General features: G+C 40.0%; 2 protein-coding genes across 2 annotated transcripts; both read right to left on the bottom strand.

Annotated features, from left to right (window-relative positions):
• Window positions 1–1887: 1887 nt before the first annotated feature.
• Window positions 1888–7863, bottom strand: LOC113675605 (tubulin beta-2A chain). The gene is made up of 6 exons (XM_027192195.2): window positions 7384–7863; window positions 7157–7265; window positions 6901–7011; window positions 3852–4309; window positions 2841–3338; window positions 1888–2247 (listed from the first exon to the last, which is right to left on the bottom strand). The coding sequence occupies exons 1-6, from the start codon at window positions 7438–7440 to the stop codon at window positions 2056–2058; spliced, it is 1425 nt and encodes a 474-aa protein (XP_027047996.2). The 5' UTR covers window positions 7441–7863; the 3' UTR covers window positions 1888–2055.
• A 1009-nt stretch (window positions 7864–8872) lies between these two features.
• On the bottom strand, window positions 8873–11772 carry LOC113675626 (tubulin beta-4B chain). Its single transcript, XM_027192219.2, has 6 exons — window positions 11632–11772; window positions 11445–11553; window positions 11203–11313; window positions 10085–10542; window positions 9512–10006; window positions 8873–9067 (listed from the first exon to the last, which is right to left on the bottom strand). Exons 1-6 carry the CDS (start codon window positions 11686–11688, stop codon window positions 8957–8959), a joined length of 1341 nt encoding a protein of 446 aa, XP_027048020.1. The 5' UTR covers window positions 11689–11772; the 3' UTR covers window positions 8873–8956.
• Between the last annotated feature and the right edge of the window lie 633 nt (window positions 11773–12405).

The raw sequence follows: 12405 nt of genomic DNA, 5'->3' as shown, positions 1-12405 counted from the left end.
ATGTTTTTTAACTTATTTAAGCATTGGAAAATTAATAGAAATAATATATTACCTTAAGCCATTCAGTAAAAATTATAATAAGCCAGTAGATCATTTCTCATTCCTTTTGGCGGTCTTATCTTACAGGTAGAATTTTGGTCACCTTTTTCTTATTGTGGTCGTGAATTTGACATGGAGACAGATGTTTTTACGTAAACTACGATTTTCGGCTAAATATTAGTACATTGCCATTATGTTGCAAAAAGGTGTTTAATTACGAAGGAAAATGACTTCAGTAAGCGTTACCTTTATAGGCGGTGACACACACTTTCCCTGAGAGATCTGAGCTAGTAGCCGCAGAAAGGTATGGAAAAAAACCCTACAGGAAGGGGAACTCTCGTGCGTAGACAACCATGGCGTACGTGGTCTAAAACAAAGATGAGAAATTTATAGGGCTTAGACATTCGTGCCTTGCATGGGCAAGACCACAGGCACTCGTGTGTGGACAGTCATCTCCGCACTTGGACTACACCTATGGACAGAGACAAAACACCGTGCGTGGAAAAGACCAGAAGAACGAAATGTTACCGAACGTGGACAAGAATCTTTGGCTAGTAGAGAACCTATGGACATCGACCAGCACCGTACACGCAAACGACGTCAGGACAATATGTAACTGAATAAACTAGACGAACCTTGCTTTATTTTATTCATTTATTTATTTCTTATTGTCCTACACCAGCCTGTTAGATGTTATTTCTAACACTCGTTTTATTGACTATTTCTTTATTCTCTCCTTTACTAAACAAGTGACTATAACGGGTACTAACTCAGATCTCTCAGGGAAAGTGTGTGTGTCAAATTGTAGTTTACGTAAAAACATCTGTCTCCATGTCAAATTCACGACCACGATTTGAAAAGGGTGACTGAAATTCTACCTGTAAGATAAGACCGCCAAAAGGAATAAGAAATGATCAACTGGCTTATTATAATTTTTACTGAATGGCTTATGGTAATATATTTTTTCCATTAATTCTCCAACACTTAGATAAGTTAAAACACATGTGCCGAAAATTCTTGCTAGATGCCAATTTTCTCCTTTAACAATACCATTTCAGTTACAGTTACTCAGTAGGACCTGGGTACGAGATTACTGCCCCTTTTCGGGCACAGCCATCATCACACTACTGACAGCCGCTGGTGGAAGGAGTTCTCGAACCCCCGCTGAATATAGGGTTTTGAAACAAAAGTGTGATTGGAAAAATTAATGTTCTAGAATTTGAAGAAAAGAAATATCAATTCTTGGACCAGTTGTAGCCGTGTAAGTTGAAGAACTCACATTGGATGATAAGTCTGATACAATGACAGCCTATTGTTCCAATCTTGAAAGTTTTTTTCGCAACTGATTTACAACATGTAATGGTGGAGCCCTAAATTATCTGAGGGTGCGCGAAAACGGAAAGTACTATCAGTGCATCCTGTTGTATATCACGCTACATTACGAATTAAACAAACACAATCCAGAACCGAAAATCGTGTCACTCTCTACCTCTGTTAGTTGTGGCAGCTGCAAATTTTTTTGCATCAAATTTTCATGGAATAGTTTTCTAACTTTTTGATTGTCAATGACATCGGTGCGTGAGAATGGAAGGGACTACAACCCCTTCTCTCCCCTCCCCCCCATTCACAATTTTCCTTCCGCGCGGTCTGAGTCACGTCGGCTTGTCTCTTGCCATCTGAAATACAGATGCAGTTGTGTTGTAGTTTTTTTTGCTACCGATATCCTCCAAAGATCACGAACCTTTTCGGTAGTTTTCAAGATTCATCAGGGATGGATCAATGGTTCGACACGGGTCTTGAAATGAGAACTTAAAGTTATAGATAAATTATAACAAATAGAAAGAGCACTTATATGAAAAAGATTTTATTTATTTGTTAAACTAGTGTGATCGAACAGGAAATATTACGTTACTCATAAACGCCAAATACTACGGTTGTCATGAACGCCAAATATGGCGCCTCATGCCTTAAATGCAAAAATAAGGCAAACCAAAGCAATCTTTATTGGTCAAACAGTCACTGACCGGCTGTCACGAGAGGCAAATTGTTCGCGCGACCGTTCACGTGACCATCTAAACAGTCCCATGATTCGAGAGAATCCTCAAACTCTTCTAAGTCCGTAATTTCTAAGTTATCAAGACTTGTATCGACTTTAAGATCCTGACATTGTTGATACGTAGAAATTACGTCCAACATACAAGACTCCGCCTGCAAAGAGAAAAAGCGACATTGAAGAAATTGAAAAGCAAGTCCGTCCATTCTTCAAAATCTTAATCATGCATCAAAAACATGAAGCAGTTTCGAGTATCTCTTGCTCATACAAATCACCTGAACGCAATAATCAATATGTAACCACACCTTCCACTGGTTAAGCTCTTCCTAGGGAAAGGGAAAAGTCCATGTGACCGTCCTTGAGGGGACAAAAGTTGCGCTTTTTGTTCAAAGTGCAAAATTTATCCAGACCTCTAAATTACAGTAGAGCGTCTCTTCGGGACTTATGAAAGTGTACCCTAAACGTGGAGTATCTCCTTAATTAGGTAACAGATGAAACGAAAACTCCAATCAGGACACACTCAGGATTAGAAAAAGTGCCCTCTTTATAGAATGTCCCTTCGATGACGGTGATAGTAAAATGGAACCTTCATTCGTGACACACCCAAAGCCAGAAGAAATGTGTCCCTAAATAGAGATGTTCCGACCACAGAGAGTGTCCCTGCAATATTTTTCCCCCTCGGAACGGTAACTCAAAAATATTCCCAACACATCAGCGATAGCAATTTAATCAAGAAAAAATTTCTCACCTGTTTAAATTGCATCTCGTCCATTCCCTCCTCAGTGAACCAATGCAAAAATGCTCTCCTGCGATACATAACCTTAAACTGCAGATTGAGTCGTTTAAAAAGTTCTTGTATAGCTGTGTTATTCGCGATGAATGTGGCCGACATTTTCATTCCGTGTGGAGGAACATTGCAAACCGCAACTTTAGCATTATGTGGAATCCACTCCACAAAATGTCCGCAGTTCTTGTCCTGAACGCTTTTCATTTGGTCTTCAACTTCCTTCATTGATAACTTTTTGCCGCGAAACATAGCGGCATAGGTAAGGTATCTACCATTTCTAGGATCACATGCAATCATGATGTTCTTAGCGTCAAAAATTTGCCGTGTCAGTTCACTAACTGTCAGATTGCGGAAAATCTGTGACTGCCTGCTGGTCAGCGGTGCGAAGCCAGGCATAAAGAAATGAAGGCGTGGATAAGGAATCATGTTCACGGCCAATTTGCGCATGTCCGCGTTCAACTGGAAAAACAAGTCGAATTAGGCTTATTCTACAACCTGAATTCAAAGGGAGAATTTCACTTTCACTTTCTCAATCAATCAGAACGAAATTAAAACCATCTGTGACCAGACAACTCACGCTCAAGGGGCCGCAGGAGGTTTATGTAAGTTCTCATTGGCTCCGCGTGATTTACACAGTACGATAATTTTGGTTTGGTTTTACTTCACTCTACCGCAAAGCACTCCTTGATCAAAGTAATTACAAAGATCGATCAGAACTAGGGTGAACTTCACATGGTGAAGCTGGCGAGAATCCAAAGCAAATATATGTGAACGAGCAAGGTAACAATCCAGTCATGGGTAGCCATTATTTTAATATGGTGTGACTGACTGGTTGAGAAGGTGGAGTTAGTATTCATTACTAATCACAGAACGTAGTAAAAAAAAAACTAGCAATTCAATCCCGGACTACTTTTGACACTTAAGGGAACCTGACTTGCTCTATTTGAAGACCTCTTTACACCTTGAACTCACCTGTCCAGGAAAACGAAGACAGGTGGTAACCCCACTCATGGTCGTCGATATGATATGATTCAGATCCGAGTACGTTGTGGTGCCAAGTTTAAGCGTCCTAAAACAAATATCGTACAGTGCTTCATTATCAAACGAGAACACTTCATCAGTGGTCTCAATCAGCTGGTGAACAGCTAGAGTGGCATTATAAGGTTCAATAACAATCTCAGAAACTTTCGGCGAAGGAAAAACACTGATGGCGCTCAGAATGCGATCTGGATATTCCTCTTGTAGATGGTAAAGTATCAGAGTACCGAGCCCAGATCCCGTGCCGCCGCCCAGGGAATGGGCAATTTGGAAGCCCTGGATCGAGTCACATCCCTCGGCTTCTTTTCGCACCGCGTCCAAGACCTCTTCCAAGAGATTGCATCCATTTGTGTAAAAACCTTTCGCCCAGTTATTTCCTGCTCCACATTCCCCTGTGTTAAAAAAAATTAACTTTAGGTTTCTGTATACTCAGTCTACTCTGGGGATAAACGGTGTGTGGGGCACTTCACTATACGAACTACTTACATTAGTGCTTTAACTCCCAAGATCTCATTAGTAATTCTCCTTACTGTCTACTACACAGTTCTTGTGATGTTAGTTTGGAAAATTCGGTATTGCATCAATTTATAATCCCCTTATTGATATTTTTATTTATTCTCATCTCTTATCTGGTTGATATTGTATTGATGTTGTAGGGAGAAATTCTGTCTTGGTCACTACTCAGGAGTTAAAGGGTTAAGGGATCGGTCATTATTTATCGCCGGGGGAGGGGGGGGGGGGAGAGGGAGAGGATCGGAGGATTTTGATTGTGTCACGATAAAATTTTCCTGATTTCTTCATAGGGCTCTGTGATATTTTATGACCTCCCTTCTTATTGGCAGTTAAGTCTGTTGGCGACGACTGATCCCTCCCTATTTCCCCCCTAAAAACCATGTGACCCTCCTCCTTCCCCCCCCGCACCAAAATCATCCGCCCCTGAGGTGATTAATGATAAAGACTGGTCCTTAAGAGCCACTGTCTCTTGAATCTGATTTCCCAGCCGAATAGAAATAGCTTTTATTTTTAAGAGAATCGCAAAGGAAAAACCGGTCGTCATAAAGAAGATAAAAATGGAAAGAGGAATCAGGAACCCAAAGGATTATTACACAAGAATTAATCTTTTCCGCACTTCTGAAAGAAAAAAAAAGCAAAAAAAAAAAAAACCAGGACGGTGGAGTACGTAATATTGGATAGTGGCTCCAGTAAGTCGAGAGGTGTGTTCTGACATTGTTACTCATCTCATTTGAGATACGATTAATTTTGATGTCATTTTTGTAACGAGCGTGGGAAAAAAGGAAAACAGAAAATTCTGAGCCCCCCTACGAGGAATCGAGCCGTAGACCTTGGGATTTCACGGCCCGACGCTCTACCACTGAGCTACATTGAACATAGTTTGACGGGGTATTCCCACTTTCAGCACGCTTTCATGAAAAACGTCCTGCTTACTGTTAGGTCAGTAATAACGAAAGGAAGCACAGAAATAATCAACTGGGCCCGTTTAACAGTGTCACAATTGTAACGCGAAATGGCTTGGAATATATTTGTGAAAAAAGGCGTTGTGTTATACAATCTAAATATATCTTCTCTAACAGAGCTTTGAAACTGGAAATCGTACAAACAGCACAATGAAAGAGGTCGTAATACTCCAACCACGGGTCAAATGGAGGCCATAATTAGTTTTAAAGATAAGGATGACTGAATTCTTCCTTGGTTCGCAAGGCATTGAACGAGAGGCATGCATGATTTGTTAACACGAGTGTGAAATTTTATTCTGCCGATTGGCTAGTGTCTGTTGTTTCTATATTCAAAAACTGGTTTGGCAAGATAAGCTGCCAAAAGCAGAAGACAACTGTTTTAGCCTCTAAGGTTTATGCCGACATCGTTCAATAAATCTGGATCAGCTGGGTCAATTAGCTTTTTCTTTTTCTTTGTTAATAAGTTATTAAACAACTGTTTATTGATGTGGCAAGACTCCGGGGTATTTAATATCTGTGTTCAATTGGCCGTATCATGCGCGTCTAAGCCACAGCTGATTTGTGTTGAAATTTGGCAAGCACTAAATTTCTCAAAGCAGTTGATCCTATAGAGAAAAAGAAATATTGATACGAAGCTTTTAAAATCGAACGTTTTCTAAAGGATGACCAAGGTTATTAAATATTCTTTCAAAAAGTCTGTACAACAAAAGGTGTCGTGAAGTCTAATAAATTTCCCTACATACTAGCATGTTCTTCGCGGGCTCGTGACGTCATGTCGTGCGTTGCAAAACAAAATGCAAATTGCGTCTTTTCTGAAAAAGCTAGTGGTGCCGATGAGAAACAAATTAGCGTACTCTGAAGATTTTGACAGGTGAACAAAGACAAGTTCTGTAAGAAAACCGCTAATTTGAAGTGATTATTAAACGCTTTTTGTTTACGTAGTTTTTTCAAGAAAATTGAGTGAGGAGGAAATGTCAAATGTGCCTATTTGCGAAAAAAATTTGGCTGTAGGCGTTTTAGGAATAGTAACGATAGCAAAATAACAATGCCGGTTAGGAAGCAATAATTAAACGAGGCCAACATGATCGTTGCATTCTCACTTCGGAAAGAAATGTATGTATAATATTGAATAAACTGAATTTTACTGTGAAAAATAACCAAATTTCTCAAAATAAACTAAATTATTATATTTGTTTTATCATAATACGCTGAGTTTTCGTTCGACAATTCTGAATGAGTTTCTTGCGTCAGCTGGGTCACGCACAGAAAGGCATGAAATACAGAAAGGTTAGCTGCAATTAAACGCACAAAACAGCTGAAGATAGTGGAAAGTTATAAATACGTGATTTAATTTTGATCTTATTCCTTCAAGTAGTCGATGAAGTCTCAAATTTTAATAACGCAAGAATAAGAGGGGCAATATTGATTCAAAAATGTTATCTCTTCGATGAAGTTCCCGTTAATTACACAATCTACTCACATGTTGTAAAAGTGAAAACCAAACTTACCGAAAACAAAGTTATCGGGTCGGAAAACTTTTCCAAACGGCGCAGAGCGAAGCGAGTCCATCGTACCTGACTCCAAGTCGACAAGAACAGACCGTGGTACATATCTACTTTCTACCCGGAAAAAATGAAAGACTCAAAATTAAATACAGCACTATTCAGACTTTTACAGCATGCATCACAGTACGAATTCGACTTGGCCACGATAAGGGAACTTAATAAGAAGTTTTTGATAGCAGAATTACCATTCACTACTCACCAGCACCCTCAGCAAAATAAACATCAATTTTCTCCAACTGGGAATTACAGTTCCCTATGTAGCGTCCTTCTTCGTCTATTCCATGTTCAGAGCAAATGATTTCCCAAAGCTGCGACAAGAGCGGACATTTAGGATTACGAAGTGTAAAATTAAACCACAGACAAAAGAAATGAAGCCCCTTTAAATTTCGTAGCAACACGCAAATTAGTGCCAGAACATCAAACCACCTTGTAACCAATTTGGTTTCCACACTGACCGACTTGGACGTTGATAATTTCCCGCATTACATTGAGAAGCACGAGGCGTCTTTCCCTCGCATGAACCCACAGTTTGGGCTCATTTCGTTGTCGGAAATCAGCCTCTATCTAGCCCGTTCGACCGGACTATTGATAAATCTGCGTCTTGTGCGATAATATCAATAATTAATGTTTTCCTCTATCTGTTCTTTCAAAATCTGTGCGTGAACTAAAACAGGAACCAGAAACCGGTAGGTTTGTTGAATTTTGTCGAAACCCTCGTTTCCATGCCCTAGACACTTCCGGCTGGTTGTTTTCACCCGGGTCTCTTACCATATGTACACTTTGTTTTCCTGCTCCCCCTTTCAATCAAAGTCAAACCAACTCAAATATTTAAGAAGAATGTGATAAAAGAAGAGAAAAAAATACTCTCCGCGAGAAGTTCTCTCATCCTTTGTCAAAAGCTCAAATGGAAATTCTGGTTCTAACTAAGAGAGTTCAGCAACTAGGGTGCATTCTTCCTTAAACCAGCGGGTGATATTAAATTTTTGCGGGCAACTTCGCTGACGTATGAAATTATATTGCAGTCAGTCGCGAATTGAGTCAAATCTTGGCATTCCTCCGTTCATTCCGTGTATTGGCTCGACTCTCATTCTGTCGATGTTATTGTAAAACGTTTTTGACTTCCTTGCTTTAGTGACTCGTAATTGATTGCGAGCTTACTCTCCTAAATTACAGGCGCAAGTCAAGACCCGGCCCGTGTGTCCAGAAAATTGAGAGCGACTGATGTCCAAACTACCGCGCGCTGCTATTGAAGAGAAAGGATGGGCAGTTCTTTTTTTTTTTTTTTGCTCAGTTTATTCTTTCCTCAGCTCAGTCTTCTTCTTTTTGTCAAATATTAAAATTTTTATCAGAGAAAAATGTGAGAAAAAAAGGGTCTCGTTAACTCTTCAGAGGATGAATAGCCATCCCTGAAAACATACGAACGCAGAAATGCAAACGTTTGGAACTATGCAAGATATCTTCAGCTCCTCTCTGTTCAACTGGAGTCATCCACATCATTCCTCGCGACAGATTAAAAAGTGACTCTTTTTCTGGAATATTTTCTCATACTTTCAGGTCTTCAGGCACTTATCCATAAAAAGTAGCCCAATATCTAGGCTTTTGACATAATCATGAAAATTCTAATATCGCACGAAAACGTATGTTTTCTTCAGTGCTATTGCCACTACTAAGTTTTAACAAATACAGATTCTCTAAGAGTTTCACATGTTACAATAACGGCAATATCTGGCAAATCACGCTACACTCAAATATACAAAAATTTAATTTTCCACAGCCATTAAGGTCCTACCGAAACATCTCGTTTCTTCTTTTACGGAAGAGCTGCTCTTAACTTTCCTGGCACATTTGTTTCCAATTCAAATATATTGGACTATATTTACTTTTGCCTCGATGAATCAATACCACAAAAACGCAATTCAAAAATACATCAAACTTTAATAACAGCCCTTTAAGTAATATCCTTTACAGTGAAAACGATCTCAAGAAATAAGAGGAGTTCTTATGCTGCCTCTCCCTCTTCTTCTTCCTCATCAAACTCCCCTTCCTCTTCTGCTGTGGCATCCTGGTACTGCTGATACTCCGACACAAGATCATTCATGTTCGATTCAGCCTAAAGAGAGTTGAAACGTTTGTGGCAATCAAATCCAATTCTCAGAACATGCATTTTAATCTCAGAGCATGCATCAAGTTGTTAAGCTATGATATTTGACTCCTGGATAGAAGGAAACTTTGACAAGTACATGAATGAAATAAGGATGATGACGCATTCTCAGATGCATATACTACACGCACATTGAACTAATTCAAAACGAGTGGCAACTGCTTCGGGAATTTTGGTCTCAAAACGGAGCTCAAGCTTTTTTTTCCGTTAAGTCCTTCTTCTCTCTTGATATGATATTTTTCACCCAAGTCAGGACAAAAATGCACATTATTTACTTAAGCTCACTATATCTAGAAGGTTGCAAACGGGTTTGAAAATTTAAACTATCCAGGAAATGAATACTACAAAAAACCATTGAATATCCCCTTATATAGCGAAATATTGTCATATCACCTCAGTGAACTCCATCTCATCCATACCCTCTCCAGTGTACCAATGCAAGAAAGCTTTACGCCTGAACATAGCGGTAAACTGCTCACTAATGCGTTTGAATAATTCTTGAATGGCTGTGCTGTTACCGACAAAGGTAGCAGACATTTTCAGTCCGCGAGGAGGAATGTCGCAGACGGCTGTTTTGACATTGTTGGGAATCCATTCCACGAAGTAGGAGCTGTTCTTGTTCTGCACGTTCAACATCTGCTCATCAACTTCCTTCATGGACATACGGCCACGGAACATCGCTGCAACCGTCAAATAACGTCCATGCCTTGGATCACAGGCAGCCATCATGTTTTTAGCATCAAACATCTGCTGGGTAAGCTCTGGTACTGTGAGTGCACGGTACTGCTGGGATCCTCTGCTGGTGAGAGGAGCAAATCCAGGCATGAAGAAGTGAAGACGCGGGAAAGGAACCATGTTCACTGCTAATTTCCTAAGATCGGCATTCAGCTGGAAAATGTAAGAGAAAAATTCGTTGAAAACTGAAGGTCTTAAGCTGGTTCTGATTTTATAGATGGAGAATTTTACCTGGCCAGGAAATCGCAAGCAGGTTGTGACGCCGCTCATCGTAGCTGACACAAGATGGTTCAAATCTCCGTACGTTGGTGTGGTGAGCTTCAGAGTTCTGAAGCAGATATCGTACAGGGCCTCATTGTCGATGCAGTAGGTTTCATCCGTATTCTCTACCAATTGGTGAACTGACAACGTAGCATTGTAAGGCTCCACAACGGTGTCTGATACTTTTGGTGATGGTACGACGCTGAATGTGTTCATGATTCTGTCAGGATATTCTTCTCTGATCTTCGAAATAAGAAGGGTTCCCATGCCTGAGCCGGTGCCACCGCCCAGTGAGTGTGTGAGCTGAAAGCCTTGAAGGCAGTCACAACTCTCGGCTTCCTTACGAACAACATCGAGTACAGAGTCTACCAACTCAGCTCCTTCGGTATAATGACCCTTTGCCCAGTTGTTTCCAGCTCCGCTTTGACCTGTTAAGAACAGAAAAAAAATACAGCATTATTCTTAATTCATCGTTAGTAATAAAAGTTTGGTTATTACTTTGCTGCTAATGTTACTCAGTTGACTGAACTTTAGATGCTGACATATGCATCCAAGAACGGTACGTTTCCTTAAATAGCGACGTAATAACAGGAAAAAAAGCTTTAATTTTCGTCTTAAAAACTTGCCTCAGTCACTCATATGGCTAGAGACTTTGTACCCTAAACAGGTTAGGGCGTGAGAAGAGAAGTTTTCGTATTGTTTACCCTTTGCGAATATTTCTATTACAGCATTCTTTGATATTATTATTCCTTCCCCCGTGCGCAGATTTAGATAAAGCCTGCTTCTATCTCTTGGCAAAATGTTTTGCAAAATGGCGCCCAAGTTTTAGTCTCAACATTAAAACTTTAAGTGTGTAAATAAAATGCTGAGAATCTAGCATCAAAATTTTAAAGGCTTCACCTTTTGTTCTTGCAGATTTAAAAGCTAGATAAATACAATGTCATAATCGCAGTTGGTGGGTCAGAATTGGAAGGAATTTTATTTATAAACTAAATACCTGTTTGGCGACTCAGCGGGCTTAACAGGTCGCCATAAATTTTACATGAGGTTGAATGAAGTTATTTCCTTAGAGACCACATTTTACTCACCGAAAACAAAATTGTCGGGTCGGAAAATCTGTCCGAATGGACCAGAACGGACTGAATCCATTGTACCAGGCTCCAAATCGACAAGAACCGCTCTGGGCACATATTTCCCTCCTAGAGTTTTGAAAACAAGCAAGTAGTACCAGACTCTGTGTTCAAATGATCAATCTTAAAGGTTCTTAGTGAATGAAAAGCGACAGTTTTCTGTTTTTTACCTTATTCTAAGTAAAAATTGGAAAAAATACCTGTAGCTTCGTTGTAATAAACGTTGATCCTTTCCAACTGGAGGTCAGAATCTCCATGGTAGGTTCCTGTTGGATCGATGCCGTGCTCGTCCGAGATGACCTCCCAGAACTGAATTGAAAGAAAGGCGCAAAAAAGTGACGAGTGAGCGTCTTAAATAAACATGACCATGAATTTACCTCTCCTAACCTTTGCACCAATTTGGTTGCCACATTGGCCAGCTTGAAGATGTACAATTTCACGCATTTTTGGTTTCTCTCGCCTTCACGACACACACTTCAAGGAAAAACTGGTTGTCTTTTGATGTTGTAAAACGCGTCAGTGGTTTCTGACGTATTACATTACCATGGAGATTTGTAATGACTGGCGAATAAACGAAAAGCGCGCGAAAACAGCGCGAGCCGCGTTAAACACGGCGCTAAAAATTAAAGTGAACTTGGAGGGGTTTTCCTGCTCAAATTTTTTCGCTCGATCAAACGTTCTCTTCATGTTAAGCCATTTTTCCTTCTTTACAAATTCCTACAGTTCTCGATTTAAGTATATTCCCGGCTTCTTACAGCGTATGACCGTGACTGTAATAACTTTAATTGCGCTGTATTGTGAGGATAGTAAACTCTCAAATCGTTTCTACACCGGGTTTGCTTTATTACAAGCCATGGTATATGGGGCGCCAAATCAGTCAATATTCCCTGTGTTTCTGTGACTCAGTTTACTTTCTATATGGTGAGTTCGACTTTTTATAAGGTCAACTTTTTTTTTATATGGTCAACTTTTTACTTTTTATACGGTCAACTTTTTACTTTTTATATCGGTCAGTGTCAAGGGCAGACTGCAGATTTCAGACTGCAGACTGTAGACCGGGAGTTAAGTGTAGACTGTAGGTAAAATGCAGACTGAAGACTGTAGACCAGGGGTAAAATGCTGACTCGGTTCAAAAACGACCCGCTTCCCCGGAAAAACTTT

The sequence above is a fragment of the Pocillopora damicornis genome, chromosome 3 (assembly GCF_964200805.1).
Source record: "Pocillopora damicornis chromosome 3, jaPocDami1.2, whole genome shotgun sequence".
Taxonomy (NCBI): Eukaryota; Metazoa; Cnidaria; class Anthozoa; order Scleractinia; family Pocilloporidae; genus Pocillopora; species Pocillopora damicornis.
The sequence above is the reverse complement of the archived record's forward strand: the minus strand, read 5'-3'. Positions and strand labels throughout refer to the sequence as shown.